Here is a 17354-nt window from a genome sequence, read left to right on the forward strand (position 1 = left end):
ATCATGATCAAAAGAAAGGCTGAACACCTTAAAGATGGTTCTGAAGTTTTTAGCAATTATTAAGTATAATTTTCCAAACCCAGACATAGGTATGTTTAAAAAAAAAGAAAAAAATCCCTTTCATGAGTCTTTGATACATATTCCATCAAACACACACTTGAACAAAAATTAACTTCAAAAGGTTAGGTGAGGGTGGTAGGGTGGGGAGTTTTATATTTTTCCTTCTTTCCCAGGACGCTGTAACTTTAACTGTAGCAGCGTAAATTAGGACATGCTTACCAGCTGGAAAGGAGAAAACTGATACTGCCCAGGCAGTATAGCCTCTGAGAGCATATCCATTCCAGCGTTTTCCTGCGCCTGCTAAAGTCTGCAGGAGGGGAAGTCCACACAAGCATTCCTTAGCTAGCGAATCGCACAGGAACCTTCTTGGAGAACAAGGCGCAGCGTTTCAATACGCGGTGTTAAGTATGAGTAGTCTATTCGAAGGGTCAAGCAAACTGCACTCCCGTTTTCTTAATTACTACGAAAATGCGTTCCACCGCTGTAAGTGAACTATCAGCCAGGCGGTGGAAACACTACCGGAATTGTGCTCTGAAGAACAGATAAATTTCCTTTCCCAAACATGTCCTATATGAACATATATTTGTGGCCAGTATCAGGAACACGAGACACTTGGACTGCTACTTTCGCCGATAGATCATTCACAGAGGGACCCAGGCTTGTACTCACATACCTTATGGTGACAGCCCTTCTCTATCGAAATGACAGTGGTAAAAAATGACAGCTGGGGTGGCCGTTCTATGGTTGCTGTAAACGCTTTACATTTTTTCCATTTAGGGAAAAGTGTTAAGTGCAAAGGGGATAACTTTGCCTTCAAAAATGATTCATAATGGAGAGAACGGTTGGCAAATGGCTTTGGGGCGTTAGACCCCAGAGGGGCCACCCTTTTGGTTTTGAACCTCAAGGATTTCCAATGGTGTGAGCCAACCTGAGCTCCCTTGGCCAGAATATTTTAACAGCAATAAAATTCTTTCCCACTCCTGCACTGTGCTTAACGCAGTATGTTTAACTATGTACACACTCATCCTTTACCTGGTCGCTGGCTACTCAGAGCACTAAAAAAGTTCCAGGTTAACTTTGCAGTTTTGTTTGTTGCTGTTGCTGTTTGTTGCCATTTCGTCTCTCATTAAAACACTTTTCAGACTTATGAATAGGATTTCCTTCTGGAGTTTTACAAGTCAAGAGTAAACGTATTGATTATTCCCTGAAAGGGTAACTGATGGCTAGTTAATCATTATACAGATAGCAAGTTTTCCTGTTTCATCTTGTGTACACGACCAGATTAACAATGCCAGGGAAAGCAAACTCGACTTTGCAGGAACAGGTGTGCCCTGAGTCTTAAAAGGCCAAAATATCTCACAAAGTATGTCACTGGTGTATTTTTACAATGCTAGTAGTATTTGTTTTTAAGTAGCCAAACTTTTAAACTTTTTTAACTTTAAAGACACACACTTTGCAAATATTTCTTCACCTAGTCAATGACTAAGTGCCAGACATAAGTTGCAATTCCAGCCCCGAAAAGAAACCCTCTTAAGGACAGAGGTTTTTGTTGGGTTTTTTTTTTTTGCTGTTGTTGCTTGAATCACAGATAAGAGATGGTAATTCGCCTTGCCCCTCACCCAGGAGAACACCCAGTTAAGGGACAGTTTCAAAGATCCCAACTGAAATCTTAAATAGTAGGGCTCTGAGCTCAAATCCACAGAGCTACAGAGAGCACCCTCCACCCAGCTGTTATTAATGCACAATCAGAAAAGAGGACAAAAACAAACCTAGCTTTATCTCCACCCCCCCCCCCCCACCCCTTGCTTTATCAACAGGAAAAAGAAATAAACCAAAAGGCACCTAGTCAGATCCAAAACAAGCTCCAAACCCAAGATTCATAAATTTCCTCTAATAACTGTTTTCTACAGGGACAAACAGGGGTCCCTACCCCTCGGGCACAGAAAACCAATCAGTGTCATAAATTCCCTTTGCCTTCAACCCTCACTCCCTGCTACCAGGGACAGAGTTGGGGGAGGGGGTGACCCCGCATAAACACTTGCCCTAAACCCCTCAATGTTCTACAGAAATATGCTGGCGTATTTCCTTTGTTTGGTCCTGTTATACTTGATCAAGTGTGAACTATTAAACTGGTTTCATTAAAGGCAAGTGCATTCACAGCTAGCATCTAACTTCAATGGCAACTGGAAGCATATTTTGCAAGAAGGAGGGCCTGGTTTTTTGCTTGAAATCTACCATCTCATTAACTTTTCTTTTGGGGGCAATAAAAAGGGCACTAGGGTTTTTACAGGAGAGTGTCAGAGCCGCACAGAGATCTGATGCTAGACAAAAGGATATTTAGTGTTTCAACTCTGGGATAGGGTCCCTGGTACTTAAAAAGGAGAAAAGAAATCCTGTTTCAATATGAAAGCTGCTCTGACTGAAAGTGTTAATTAGCATTTTGAATATTACTTTGTAATTGCTCTAAAAAGTACTCTTTGAAATCAAATGATTATAAAAACAAGATCCTTAAAAGTCCCATTACTTCAAAATGTAGGGGGAAAAATTTTTTTTTAAATCAAAACAGTGGAATTCTCCTAAGCACATGAAAACTGAAGTTCTACTTTGAGAACCATGGAGGCAGAACAGCAGTTAAGAACTGAAAACGAGGTAAATTTTAAACTTGTCTTTGAACCCAAGCACCTAGCAGAGAAGAGTGTCTTCTTTGAAGGAGTAGAAAAGTTTGATTTATTTCACCAAAGTCGGGAGGCAGAATCACTTAGTAAACTAACCAAAATAAACGTCCCCTCCAAATTATCCATGTCAGATAAAAATATACCAGTCTCTACAATATCCAACAGAATTGCAAATAAGGCACTTAGCATTTTAAATTCTCAATGCATATTTATAGGATAGAATTCTCTGGTCTACCCTTCGAGCCACTCACGTCTGACTCTCTAAGAACTTAACCCGATCTCCAGTCTTCAAATTTAAAAAAAAAAAAAACGGGGAAAAATCCAGAAAGATGTGTTTACCCCGGAGAGAGCAAGTGAGCCTGGCGTGACGACGCAGGCCACCGCCACCAACCTCCACCGCCAAGGACGCAGATCAAGCGGGGATTTCTACGAAAAATTCCTTTCACTTGTTAAATACTAAGCACGGGGACCCTTAGAGCCAACAGCTGCTTGGGCCGCCTCCGGAAAAAGTATTCGGGGAGCTGGGAGCACTACATACACTCGCGGGCGCACTCACACTCGGTGTCCGAGACCATCGGCGGCGGCGGAAAGCGAAGCCACCGGAGGGAGTGTGTGCGCGTGTGTGTCTCGACGCGGCCGGCGGTGACCGCGCCGAGCTCCTGGGCCCGCGGCCTCCCAGCACCCGGGCGCTGCGTGGGCAGAGGGCGACCGGCCACGCCGCGGGCCTCTCCGGCTGGTGAAGGGCCACCGCGCGCCCCGGATCTCGCGCGCCCGTGTCCAACTTGCCCCGGGGAGCTGGGAAGAGCGCCAGGCAGAGAAAGAAAGGCGCTTCCCCTCGGCCGCGCGGGTCGGTCCGGCGCCGCTGAGGACAAGGAGGAAGAGGCGATCGCGGCCGCTCGGCTGTCGCTGCGCCGCGCCGAGTCCCCGCCGCCCGGGGCGCGCCCTCGCCAGCCCCTCCTGCGAAACTTTTTCTTTTGGGTTCGCCCCACCCGAAAAGTGCGGCCAGGGCGGGGGGAGGCGGGCGGGCGGGCGGGCCGGGTTCGCGGCGGCCGCGGCAGCGGCGGGCGAGGAGGAAGTGGTGCCGGCGCGAGCGCGGCCGGGCAGAGGAAATGCCCGGCCAGCTCGGCCCCCGCCCGCGCCCGTCGCCCGGCTCGCCCCGGGCCCCCGCCCCGCTGCGACTTTGGCGGGCCGAGCCCGGCGCGGCAGTGGCGGCGGCGGCGGCGGCGGCGGCAGATGTGGCCCGGCTGCCCGGAGGAGCCAACAATGCGGGGCCGGCAAAACAAAAGGGTTCCACTTCGCCTGCGTTCCCGTCTCTCACTTGCGCTCCCGGGGCGCCGCGCGGGATCCCCTGCCAGCAGGGGCCGCTCCCCTGGGGGCCCGGAGCCGCGCGCGCCCCGTTTTCCCAGTGGACCCCCCGGTCCCCTCCCCCGCCCCCGCCCCGCAGGCCCCAGGCCCCGTGCGCTCGGACTCCCGGTCCCGGGGGATCCGGCCGTATTGTCCCCGCGGCGCGCCGCGCGCTCGGCCTGGGTCGCTGGCGGCCCCCGCGCGCGCGCGCACCCACCGGCCTCGGGGAACGGGAGCCGGGGGCGCCTAGGAAACCGTCGCCGAGAGGCCGCCACCGCCGCTGCCCTCCGGACGCCGCCGCACTCGGGGTTTCTTTTTTTTTTTTTGCCAATCCTGATGGGAAGGAAGGTGACCGCCTACTTCGCATTCATCAACTCTCATCACAACAACAAAAATCCTGGCGCAAACAGCGGCCAGCGGGCGCGATCGGCGGCGGCGGGTGGAGGGGGGGACGGCAGGCAGGGACCCCCAGGCCTGCGCCCACCCCTCGAGCGCCGAACGGGGACACCGGGCCGGGGGTGGGGGGGGGGGCGCAGACCAAAGATGTCCTCGGATGCCGGCTCGGTGTCCTTCGCCCTCCTCCTCCTCCCCCAGTGGCGCAGTGAGGCGCGGGCGCGGCGCCCCCCAGCCCGCGGCTGCAGGTGAGGCGGGGGCGGCAGCGGCCCCAGCCCTCCCCCAGCCCCCCCCCCCTTACCTCGTCCCGGGCCGCCGGCGTCCACGGCGAAGGGCGCCCACCCGGGAGGCGGCGGCGGCGGCGGCAGCGGCGGCGGCTCCCGCCCCTTCCACCCCACCCGGCGGCGGTGGTGGTGGCGGCGGCGGCGGCGGCTGTGCGGGCCCCCCGGGTCAGCGCGGCATGGCTCCCGGCTCCGTCCCTCGCTCCTCGGGCCGCCGCCGGCTCCTCTGGGCCGCTCCCGGGCCACCTTAAAATGACACACGCACACAGGGACACACACACAAAAACTTAATCTCTCCAGCTCCCCGCCCCTCCCCCCTCCCGGCCTCCCCTCCCCTCCCCTCCGCTCCCCACCCCAGCCCTCCCCTCCCCTTCCCTTCCTCCTCCTCCCCTCGCCGCCGAGCCTCTTCCTACTTCCCCACCCACCCCACCCCCTTCCTCCGCCCACCCGGCTCCCGATCCTCCCCAGCCCGGTCCCGGCCCCGCGCCCGCCCGCCCGCCCGCCGGGAGGGGGCCGCCCTGGGGGTCCCCGGCCCGCACCCGCCCCGCGCCGCGCTCACCCCCGAGAGGATGCTGTTTCCAACTTGGATCGGGTTGGGTGGGGGGGCGGGGGAAGGGAGCGTCCGGGAAGCCGAGCGCCTCCCGGCTATTTGCTCTTCTTTATTTGTTTTCTCCTCCGGGGAAGGAGGAGGAAAACGAAGAGAAAAGGAAAGGGAAAGAAGCGACACGGCCGCGTCTCGCGGTGGCCGCCGGCTGCGCAGGAGCGAGGCGGGAGGCGAGGTGAGGGTCGCCGCTCGCTCACTCCTCGCTCCCTTTTTTTTTTTTTTTTTTTTTTTTGGGCAAAGGCGGGGTCTCTCTTTGCAAACCAATGACACAACCCCACATGGGCCGGCCTCGCCCCCTACAGATACTCCTCACTACAAATCGGCTCTCTCGGGGGATTAGTGGCTCCGCGAAAGTGCACACGGGCACGGCGGGCGGGCGAGGGGGCCGGGCGCGGCGGGCACTCCCCGGCCTGGCCCCGCCCGGGAGGCCCTGGAGACGCGCTGGGGCCTCAGGGCAGGGGCCGGGCGGGGTTGAGGGGGGTCCGGCGGCCGCGGCCGGGAGCCCGGCCCTCCAGCCGCCCTCCTTCCTCCTCCGCCCCTTCCACGTGGGGCCCCGGGCGGCCGGCCACGTGGGGGAACTCGAGTGCGCGCGGGCCTTGGCGCAGCGCCCCAGGGTGGCCCTGGCTCCGGCGGGCCCCTCGCCAGGCCCGCGGCGCCGACCTGCTCCTTTCCCGGCCCCGCGGCTCCAACTTCCTCCCGGGCCCCTCCGCCAGCCGCTTCTGCCTTCTCAGGCCCGCGGGGTCAGGCGCGGGCCGGCCACAGGGGGCACTTGCGCTCCCCAAATCCGGATCCGGGAGACGCTTGCCCGCGCCTGGCCCGAGGGGCGGTGGATGGCTGTGGGTGCGCGCGGAGGGAGCCCGATGTGCTGGAACTCGCAGCGGTTGTGTTCCCTACGAGAAGCAAAACATTTTTTACACATTAAAAAAAAAAAAAAATGTTCCTTCCTGTTGCCTGGTTCTCGCCGGGGCTATTTTTAAAGCCTTGCCTTTGGGTGGGAGCTCCGGGACCCGCGGGACGGAGGCGCTCTGCGGCTGGGTACACCCCCCTTCACCCAGCCCCAGAGTCGGGGACCTGGGCTCTTGCGCCGTCCCGGGGCCCCGAGGTTGGTGTCTGGACACCAAACCTGGGATCCAGGCCGAGCGCCGGCTGCAGCTACATCCCACGCCCGTGGCCCGCGGCTTTGGAACGCGGTTTGCTGGAGGGACTCCGCGATGCGGGCTGGGAGGGCTCTTTTCCCTGCGACCCAGAAGCCCACCGACTCTCATCTTTCGCCCGCAAGATCGGCCGCGCGTCCTCCGAGGGCCCCCGGTGTGGGCTGAACGGAGCCCTTCGTCTCGATCTGTTTAAAAACCATATTGAGATGTTACGAAGTGGATTGAGATGTTGAGCTGGAAAGGCGTGGGGAGGGGTGTGAGGCCTGGCCTCTGCAGGCCGCCGGGGCAGCGGTTCCCGGAGCCGAGTCGCCGGGTTTGGCTTCCCGCGTACCCGGGAGTGCACCACGCCCTACGAATCGGAGGTAACTTCAGCTGGGGCCTGGGAGTCAGAGAAAGGGCCCCCGAACCGCGGGGTACTGTTCTGCCTCCCCAAGAGCGCAGCTCTAGGCCTCTCGGTCTATTAACATTTTTAAAACCCCTACTCAGGCCCGCAGCGTGTGCTAAAGTGCGCCCAGGTTGGCAGGCGCGACTGGCCTTGTGGGGGTCCTGACTCCTGGTGGTTGCTTTATCATCCAACAGTAGGTTTTCGAACCCTACTAAAGACCTCCTAGAAGGGGCGGCAGGGCGGGACGAGGCTTTTCACACCCTCTAGATCACAAAATTCTGTTACTAGGATGTCCGAAGCTCGTTTTCTGCTTGACCCTCTTAGGCCCTGGAGGGCCAGCTGGAGTGGCTCCGGTTCCGCTGAAAAACCGCCAGAGCCGCACTTTTAATGGTCCCCATCTTCTGACCACCCCGCACCCCCAGAAACATCTTTTTCGAGGCGCTCCTCGCCCCACCAGTTTTGCCTCAAGGTCATGGCACCCAAGATAGTTCTAGATTATACCGTGACCCCACCCACCCCAGACTACTGGACTACTGTTATCTGCTTTTCTGCCTTTTAGGCATAAACTATAATAACCAGAAAGATTTTCTGCTTGCTTATTTCACTGATGATCTTTGGTTCTGAGTGGCCCTCTTTTCACCCAGAAAGCACAGAAAGAAAGTCAGCTGCTTTTTTTAGATCACTTGTTCAACTTGTATGTCTACATGAATTTGACTTAAACTTAGAAAATACTGTGTTCAAAAAGAAAAGAAAAGAAAATACTGTGTTCATTGTTTTAAGAATGTTTAAAAAAGAAAAAAGTATCCTCAGAACCAAAACTTATTTCTCATTTCACCTTGATAACGTGTATTTTGAAATAGAGTCCATTTGCCCCCAACACAAATTATTTGCCCCCAATAATTTGAGTTATTTCAAATTCCAATTTTTAAAAAAATATTTATTTATTTGGCCATGCCAGATCTTAGTTGTGGCCTGCAGGGTCTTTTCTCTTTAGTTGTGGCATGTGGGATCTTCTATCCCAGGGACTGAACCCCTGTCCCCTGCACTGGCAGGCAGATTCTTAACCACTGGACCACCAGGGAAGCCCCTCAAACTCCAGTTTTTAAAAAGATGTTCCACACAGCAACAGGAATGTTTAAATGGGCCGAGAGTTGAATAGACATTTCTCAAAGGAAGATATATACAAATGACCAACAAGGAGATTTCCCTAACATAAGGAAAATGTGAATCAATATCACAGAAAGATATTATATCATATTCATCAAGATGGCTATTATAAAATATATAATATATCAAATGTTGGTAACGATGTCAGAAATTAGAAATTAAATATAAATTGGTACAGCCACTGTGGAAAACAGTTTGGTAGTTCCTCAAAAAGTACTGTAGAATTTACTAGATGATCAACAATTCCAATTCTAGGTATATACACAGAATAGTGGGAAGCAGAGTCTCAAGCAAGTATTTGTATGCCAATGTTCATAACAGTAGCCAAAAGGTGGAAATAACCCAAATATCTGTCAAAGGATGAATAGATGAAAAATGTGATCTATACACAGAATAGAATATTATTCAGCCTTTAAAAAGGAGAGAATTCCAACACGTGGTAAACACGGACCTGCCTTGAGGACATTATGCCAAGTGAGACAAACCAGAGACAAGAGGATAAATATTATGATTCCACTGATGTGAGGTGTCTGGAATCAGCGAAATCGTGGAGACAAATGGAAAGAGATGACCAAGGGCAGGGAAGAGGGGAGAAAGGGGAGTTACTGTTTAATGGGCACAGAGTTTCTGTTTGGAATGATGAAAAAGTTCTGGAAATGGATGATGGTGACAGATTCCACAACAATTGTGAATGTGCCTAATGCCTCACAACTGTAAACCTCAAAATGGTAAATTTTATGCACGTTTTACTGCAATATAAATGTTGTAAAGTAGCTTTTGTTTTACAAACCTTAGTTTATACTTACAATTATGTATAAAGGTATTTTTTCAATAAGAAAAAAGTCAAGATGAAAATGTTTTACAATATAATTCAGTTAATTTTCTAAATAAATGCCTTTGACTAAGTTTGATCTATGCCAGTTGCCTTTACAGTATATAGTACTGAGATGCTAATTTTTTAGTACTCTCTGTGCTCTCTTCCCATCTAATCCTATTTAATTGGTCAGGTTTAATTTCTGGTGTCCCAACATGGATTGTGAAAGACACAGAAAAGAGTCACAAAAATAATTGTAACAGCAACAAATGCTGGTCCTTGACTCACTGGGATGCCTGGCACTGGGTTAAGCCCTTGACATGCATCTTTAATCTTCATACCAACCCCTGAAGAGACATGCTAGTATTATCCCCATTTCACAGTTGAGAGCACGTGAAAGCCAAAGACTTCATGTGACTTCCCCAAGGTTACACTGCTGGTGAGTGAGGAGCTGGGGTTAGACACCTGTCTGTCTGACTTTGTTTATATACACATATCTTCATTATTAGCATGGATTCAAAAAAGGCAAACTTACTTACTTTAAAAACATATTTTTAGCTTCCTATATGACAGGTTTTTCTTTCTTCATTTTTTAGTAATAAACCTTCAATCTAATCTTTAAAGGAAGAAAAAAATAAGGAATGTCCCAGAATAAATGTGCTGTCAGACACTGGTTAAAAAATAAAAAGACAAAGATGGGTATGGTATGGTGGATTTTAAGACTCCTGAGGATCAATTTCAGAACAACAAACAAAAGCTGTAATAGTGAAAGTAAAAATAAATGATTACTGAGAATCAGAATTCTACATATTACTTTCATATTAAGAAAGGTGTAATATAAATAGTTCAGAAATATTGCATCTAACACTTTTTTTTTCTTTGTCTTGCAAAAGATCTGTAATCACTTTTTCCTGATGATCTGAGTTAAATAGAAAAATCCATTCACCCAGAATATTTCATTTGTTCAGGTAATCTAATGGTAAAGAAACTGCCTGCCAATGCAGGAGACCTAAGAGGTACTGGTCTGATCCCTGGGTAGGTAAGATCCCCTGGAGGAGGGCATGGCAATCCACTCCAATATTCTTGCCTGGAAGATCTCATGGACAGAGGAGGCTTGTGGGTTACATTCTATAGTGTCGCTAGGAGCCAGACATTACTGAAGAGATGTGGCAGCAGCGATCTTGTTAATCAGGCTTCTGAAGTGGGAGGCGTTGGAAATGTACACACTGCCCGGCAGTGTGCTGTAGAAGAGGCTTTCCCTTTATTCTGGGGACTCAGTTTACTGGCCTGGGGAGCCTCCATTCCTGGTAGATGTTGCCAGAACAGGCACCTTTGTGCCTTCTGGTTTGATTCTGTTTCTTCTGGGCTCTCAGTTCTCCTTTGGTAAAAGTCCTTAGCAGAGTGACTTGTCCCCTTGTTCAAGAAGTCTCCCTCCTTTCTGGGTACTGGAATTTGGGACTCAAATCAGGGGTGTTTTCCAACCCTGAGGCTCTGGGGAAAGCGCTTCTCTCTCCAGTTGAGGGGTCTGGCCCAGAGGAGCCGCAGTGCTGCAGAGTGTGGGCGGGTGGATAGTTCTCAGCACACACAGAGCAGGGGCATTTCTCCTGTGGACTTGGCCATCCCCTGCCGACCAGGCCTGGCACAGCTGACCCTGGGAGATGCTGCCTTTTCCCCAGAGCACACACCACTCACCCCAGTCCCTCCCACAGGGCCACCTTCCCCCATGGATGAACGGTGCGTGTTAGTCACGCAGTTGTGTCCGAGTCTTTGCGACCCCATGGACTGTGCCCGACCCAGGGATCCAACTCACATCTCTTGTCGCTTATGTCTCCTACACTGGCAGGCAGGTTCTTCACCACTTGCTCCACCTGGGAAGCCTCGCATACATACATACACACGAAAGAAAGCGAAAGTGGCTCTGCTGTGTCTGACTCTTTGCGACCCCACGGACTGTATAGCCCACCAGGCTCCTCTGTCCATGGAATTCTCCAAGCAAGCATACTGGAGTGGATAGCCATTCCCTTCTCCAGGGGATCTTCCCAACCCAGGGATCGAACCCAGGTCTCCCACATTGCAGGCAGATTCTTTACTGTCTGAGCCACCAGAGAAGCCGGTACATACACATACATGCATGTAAATAAACAAATGGCATCTTTCATGGTCTAATGGTTTGCTTTTAACAGATAATTGAAAAGTGTAAACCCACTGCTATGTTTAAAATGGATAGCCGACAGGCACCTACTGTACAGCGCATGGGGCTCTGCTCAGTGTTCTGTAGTGACCAGGATGGAAGCAGGGTTTGGGAGAGAATGGGTACTTGTGTATGTGTGTCTGTGTGTGTATCGCTGAATCCTTCACTTGTTCACCTGAAACTCACATTCTTAATCGGCTATACCCCCAGTACAAAAGGAAAAGTTTAGAAAAGAAATTTAAAACTGTAAACCATCATGATTCTTTGTTGCCTTGGGCTCAGACGAAGCTAAAGTCAAATGTGAATGCCCAAGGATGGCAGCCACTCTACTTGTCACGTTCCAGGAATTAACTTTTGCCTTCCTCCGTGAAAAGTGATCTTGAACTTGCTATGAGAGAGGGCTGGTTTGTGTTGTTTGAAAAGGCATATGAACTCTTTTCATACAGTGTTATGTCTGGACAGCAAAAGACCAAGTGTTTGATAGTACATACTGTGGAAAATAAAGCTCAGTAAAATCTCCTTGCTTGGCACTGATGTGCTGGTGACACAGGATCGCTTCCTGGATTTGGAAAAACTAGTCTGAGACACTGTTGAAAAGAGTTTCCAGTTCACTTGTTGACTTTTTGATTTACTGTAGGGTTGCTTATATGTTCTTACCATAACCAACTAAAATATTTTTTTTAGAAGTTGGTGGGAAAATATTAATAAATACCACAAAAGCTCTAGCCATACCAACATCCCTGAGTCAGGGCAAGGGACTTTTCCTTTGGAGAAAATTGCAAGAATTGCTCTTAATAGCAGCTATCACATTTTGTAACATGAAATTACACGATGGTTTGACTGGTTTTGTAGGGCCTGGATTGAAGGAGGTACTTACTAGGTTAAGTATTTCTTGGATGGATGAATGAATCATTCAGGGAGTATATTTCAAGAGATCTGAGCTCTACAAAAATCATATATGCAAATTGACAAAGAGAATCAAGTCATTTTTAATTGAACCTAGTATTAGGGAGGTAGGATTGGGGGTTATCCTGAAAGCTTTTTTTTTAAATCTTCATTCTGTTATATTATTTTTAACTTTAAAAAGTGAAAGGGCAAAAGAAAATGATATATGCAACAAACAGTCTAGAAAAAAATAATAAGTATATAAAACCCAGGTGCCAAATGTTAAAAACTGGTGAATCAGAGTAATGGATATATGGGAGGACTAACCACTTTCTCTGTTAAGAATTATTTCAAAATAAAAAGTTTTTTAAAAAGTAGTGGAAAAAATGGAATCCATAGCCGCAGTATGAAATGTTGAGTTTGAAAGGCACTTATTTTCTCCTGCTTGGCAGTCTTTAAACAGGAAGGCATGATTCTTCCCCTCTTTGTGCCTCCCTGAGAGCAGTTTTGATGTCTCTGGACCCTGGGGCCTGTGAAAGGCCTCCTGGACGGCCACTGGTGGAGGGCGGGAGCTTTCGCCTGGCCCTGCCTTCATCAAAGACTTCTAACCGAGGGCCTTATTTCTTCTCTCCCTATCTCTCTCCTGTTTCATTTCTAGGAACCAACGGTTGTAGAAAAAAGATAGTGGCCCTAGATAATAGTGGGTTCTTTTATTGTGACTGTTTTGTGCAATAAAGTGGACTAGTTGCATGCACTTGAGTATTTCAAGGGTCTGTGTGGCGAGAGTTGCTGGGAGTTGGACTTGACTGTATTGTCACTCAGCTATCTGTGTTGTTGAGGGTTCAGCTCACTTCAGAACCACATTATCTGAAGCTCTCAGTTGCTGTTCTGAATGAAGGTGGGAATTTTGCCTGACTGTTTTCCGTGGAGTAGCTGTGTTCCTGGTGGCTATGATACAACCACGATGTGCTTCGTAATTAATTCAGATCAGCGAGTACATTTTGCCTTTGCAGATGCTGTGGCCCTTTGCAAACACGTGTTAAAACTCCTATGCTCACACTCTATGAAGTGAGGGGTACAGATCGAAGTGGATGAAGCTCTCAGTTTCAGGATTTAATTGGCATTTGGGTTTAAGCCCATCACTTTTATTTTTTAATTAAACACACACACATACACACAAACACTGCCTGAATCCTTTGAAAAACAGTGACTCCAGTCCCAGGAAAACAAAAACAAGCCTGCTGATTGTGGAAGTGAGTGAATCTGTAGTGTAACATACGGAGGAAATAAACAAACATATTGAGGTACTACTACTCAACAAACACTGAAGGAAGGTCTCCTCTGTGCCTGGCCTGGACCCTTGGTACGAGATTAACTTGAGCCGGTTGCTGCCTCCCAGGAGAGAGGACCCCGTGCAAACCGCACTGGCACACGTATTAGCCGTTTCAATCCTCACTGTAGTTTGAGGCAGGGTGTAGACCCCAAGGCAGGCTGTCTGTGAAAAATGAAGGAGGACTTGGTGCAAGACTGGCTCCACGGGCTGCGACCCATGGAGTCACACAGGCTCTTTTTCAGGAGGGCCCTGAGCTTGCTTTAATGCTCTGCAGTTGCTGTCTTGAAATTCTGAACAATTTGAACCAGGACCTTGCATCTTCATTTTACCCTGAACCCCACAGATTAGTAGCTGGTCCTATTTCAGTCTCTTGCCTGAAGGTCCCTCAGTCAGCAAGTGGCAGATCTAGAATGCAGGGCCGTTTGTCTAACCTCCAAGTATACTGTACTTCATTTGCTTTGGGAAACTGATTGAAATACGTGATAAGTGAAGTGAAGTGAAGTCGCTCAGTCGTGTCCGACTCTTTGCGACCCCGTGGACTGTAACCTATCAGGCTCCTCCGTCCATGGGATTCTCCAGGCAAGAATACTGGAGTGGATTGCCATTTCCTTCTCCATGATAAAACATGTCCAATCCCTGTGCAGTGGGAAAGCTTAGAATTCTCTGTTAGTGTCCCATACAGTCAAACAGAGTTAACATCAGCCTCAAAAGTCCCTTGGCCTCTTAAGAGGCCACCTTATCACACACCCTGCTTGAGACCCTACCCTTGAAATATTAATTAAAAAATATATATATATATATATATTTATTTACTTATTTGCACTGAGTCTTAGTTGCAGTATATGGGATCTAGTTTCTTGACCAGGGATCGAACCTGGGCCCCTTGCAGATTCTTAACCACTGAATCACCAGGGAAGTCCCAGAATGTTAATTTTAAGTTAGCTTTTCTGTGACATGAAGATGTCCAGACATGTCAGAAACCATGACTAACACCAGAGTCATACAGGCCGCTGATGTGACTCAGCCCACAGTCCACAGTGGGACAGCTGCTGGAATGGCCAAGGGGGTGGCCAACCCCCTGGAATTGCTGCACAAAGGGAAAGGAACACCATCGTCAAAGGGTGTGTTACTCAGCTCCAAGCAGAATTGGGTTTGGGGTCTAAAACTTGTCATGCAACGTGCAGTTCCATCACCTGCAAAAGGTCCTAAACTGGAACTGACGTCAGTGAGTCCCTCCTCCTTGGGGAACTAAAAAAGGTGCATCCCTGAAAAGTCCACAAATAAGGTCATCAGGTCAGCTGACCAGGGGAGCCTAGGCTTGCCCGATTCCCACCATTCACGGTGCACTCACTTGTCCCAGGATAGCATCATTTATCTCATATTAGCAAGGGAGGCTCTTGCATTTCAGATGAGGCTGCTGAGGCTGCAAGCTTGGATCACTCGTCAAAGCCACTCGGCAGACAGGCTGGGGTGTCCAGGATGAAACTGCACTTCTGGGCTTCCCTGGGGGTGGCGTGGATAAGAATCTGCCAGCCAGTGCGGGCAACACAGGTTCAATCCCCGGTCCAGGAAGATCCCACATGCCATGGAGCAACTAAGCCTTTGGGTTGCGACTCCTGAGCCCGCATTCCACAGCTACTGAAGCCTGCGCACCTAGAGCCTGTGCTCCGCAACAGGAGAGTAGCTCCCGCTCTCTGCAGCTAGAGAAAAGCCTGCATAGCAGCAAAGACCCAGCACAGCCAAAAGAAAGAAAGAGCCTCAGGTCCGAGGACTTCCAGGCTCTCCCTGGCTCTGCTGTCTGCATGCCCAGTGCTCCCCGGGATGTGGACTGGTAAGTGCCCCTCGTCCCAGGCCTGTGCATCTCTGGAGACTTGCCCTCAAGTTTAACTTATGCTGGGAAGAAACAAAGCAGTGATCTGTTAGTTTTTCTTCCCAGCCTCAACTTTTCAAGATTGCTCAAATCTGTAGAGAAGTTGATTTAAGAGTACAGTGAATACCCACAGACTCACCATTTGTTATATTACAACAGTTTGTTCACATTTTGTCACATTTGTTTTCGCTCTTTTTTTCTATCCTTGTTGTTAGTCACTCAGTCGTGTCCAACTCTTTGTGACCCCATGGACTGCAGCACGCCAGGCTTCCCTGTCCGTCACCAACTCCTGGAGCTTGCTCAAACTCATGTCCATTGAGTCGGTGATGCCATCCGACCATCTCCTCCTCTGTCGTCCCCTTCTCCTCCTGCCCTCAATCTTTCCCAGCTTTGGGGTCTTTTCCAATGAGGCTGCTCTTCGCAGCAAAGAGCCAAAGTATCGGAGTTTCAGCTTCAGCATCAGTCCTTCCAGTGAATATTCAGGACTGATCTCCTTTAGGATTGACTGGTTTGATCTCCTTGCAGTCCAAGGGACTCTCAAGTCTTCTCCAACACCACAGTTCAAAGCATCAATGTTTTGGCATTCAGCCTTCTTTATGGTCCAGCTGTCACATACATATATGACTACTGGAAAAACCATAGCTTTGACTACATGGACCTTTTCTATCATAGATACTTTTTTTTCTTGAATCATTTGAGAGTCAATTGCAGATATCCTGATGTTTTCTCCCTAAATACTTCAGCATGTGTCTCCTAATAAGAAAGATCTTCTACTACAGACCCCGAAAATCTTATCACATCTGTGAAAATGAGCAAGTCCTCTTACTATCAAGGCTGCCAATTCAAAGCTGTTCAGTGTGTGGCTGGCCCACTGGGGTCACCCTGCAGACTATCAGGAACAAGTTTCAGAAACTTTTATAGTAATTTTTCTAAAAATATCTGTTTTGTTGCACCGGATCTTAGCTATGGGAAGAGGGATCTTTAGTTGCAGCACTTGGGATCTAGTTCCCTGACCAGGGGTCTAACCTGGGCCCCCTGCACTGGAAGCGTGAAGTCTAGGCCACTGGACCACCAGGGAAATCCTACTTTCATAGTAATTGGACAGGGTAATTTTAGACCTCATAAGTTTAATAATAAAAAACCTGGGCTTGCATTTTTGTATATTTTATTTTCAAGAAATTAACTTTTATTATATTTTATAAAAGATCTGCTGCTGCTGCTGCTAAGTCTCTTTAGTCGTGTCTGACTCTGTGCAACCCCATAGACGGCAGCCCACCAGGCTCTCCTGTCCCTGGGATTCTCTAAGCAAGAACACTGGAGTGAGTTGCCATTTCCTTCTCCAATGCATGAAAGTGAAAAGTGAAGTCGCTCAGTCGTGTCCGACTCTTCGTGACCCCATGGACTGTGGCCTACCAGGCTCATCTGTCCATGGGATTTTCCAGGCAAGAGTACTGGAGTGGGTTGCCATTGCCTTCTCTGAAAAGCATCTGAGACATACCAGAAAAATAAAAACAAAAACTGGTTCTTCACTGCAGAGAGTTTGAGAAGCTCTGCTTAATCCCCAGGTGGTTTTCAAATTTCCCCAACTTTTCGAAACATCTTTTACTAGATTTTTTTGAGAGGGATCGAGGACCCAGCTGCAGTGCACAGATTCCGTCGGGTGGTCATGAGCTCTTCCAGCCTTTCTGAGCCGAGACCAGGCCTCCCTCCTGCTCTTCTCTGGAACTTGAGGGTGAGCTTCCTTAGAGACAACAAGTTCAGTATTTAGGGGGTCTGCCGCTTTCTGAGGCCCCTGCAAATTATTGTTCATAAAACTATAATCATGGAAGCACAATGACCTGATAAATCATTTTCAAATTTCCCGCGAATGTCTTCGTGATGACAGGAAAAAAATGATGTGGTATCTGTGGCATTCTGGCAGAGTTACGCAGCTGCTGCTGCTGCTAAGTCGCTTCAGTCGTGTCTGACTCTGTGCGACCCCAAGATGGTAGCCCACCAGGCCCCTCTGTCCCTGGGATTCTCCAGGCAAGAACACTGGAGTGGGTTGCCATTTCCTTCTCCAATGTATGAAAGTGAAAAGTGAAAGTGAAGTCGCTCAGTCGTACCCGACTCTTAGCGACCCCATGGACTGCAGCCCACCAGGCTCCTCCATCCATGGGATTTTCCAAGCAAGAGCACTGGAGCGGGTTGCCACTGCC

General features: G+C 49.6%; 2 protein-coding genes across 6 annotated transcripts in view; one reads left to right on the top strand and one right to left on the bottom strand.

Annotated features, from left to right (window-relative positions):
- Window positions 1-5033, bottom strand: part of CTBP2 (C-terminal binding protein 2) — a 168971-nt gene extending 163938 nt beyond the window's left edge. For 3 of the 5 annotated variants that reach the window (XM_070781063.1, XM_070781062.1, XM_070781060.1), the window contains exon 1: window positions 4774-5033. The gene's annotated coding sequence lies outside the window, so the exon portion shown is untranslated. Of the gene's footprint in view, window positions 1-3074; window positions 3219-4296; window positions 4372-4773 lie in introns of those variants that run through there. The other 2 variants (XM_070781061.1, XM_019988606.2) reach the window with 2 other exon arrangements.
- On the top strand, window positions 529-6975 carry LOC139179934 (collagen alpha-1(I) chain-like). The gene is made up of 7 exons (XM_070780465.1): window positions 529-543; window positions 3246-4720; window positions 4806-4921; window positions 5222-5532; window positions 5660-6197; window positions 6413-6667; window positions 6788-6975. Exons 1-7 carry the CDS (start codon window positions 529-531, stop codon window positions 6973-6975), a joined length of 2898 nt encoding a protein of 965 aa, XP_070636566.1.
- The last annotated feature ends 10379 nt before the right edge of the window (window positions 6976-17354 follow it).

This window comes from Bos indicus, chromosome 26, assembly GCF_029378745.1.
Source record: "Bos indicus isolate NIAB-ARS_2022 breed Sahiwal x Tharparkar chromosome 26, NIAB-ARS_B.indTharparkar_mat_pri_1.0, whole genome shotgun sequence".
Taxonomy (NCBI): Eukaryota; Metazoa; Chordata; class Mammalia; order Artiodactyla; family Bovidae; genus Bos; species Bos indicus.

Excerpts from the sequence above, each read along its gene's own strand:
- LOC139179934 (XM_070780465.1), top strand. Across the intron at positions 6,198-6,412 it reads GGGGCGGTGGATGGCTGTGG|CCCCAGAGTCGGGGACCTGG; the intron begins GTGCGCGCGGAG and ends CCCTTCACCCAG. Across the intron at positions 6,668-6,787 it reads GTCCTCCGAGGGCCCCCGGT|GCCGCCGGGGCAGCGGTTCC; the intron begins GTGGGCTGAACG and ends TGGCCTCTGCAG.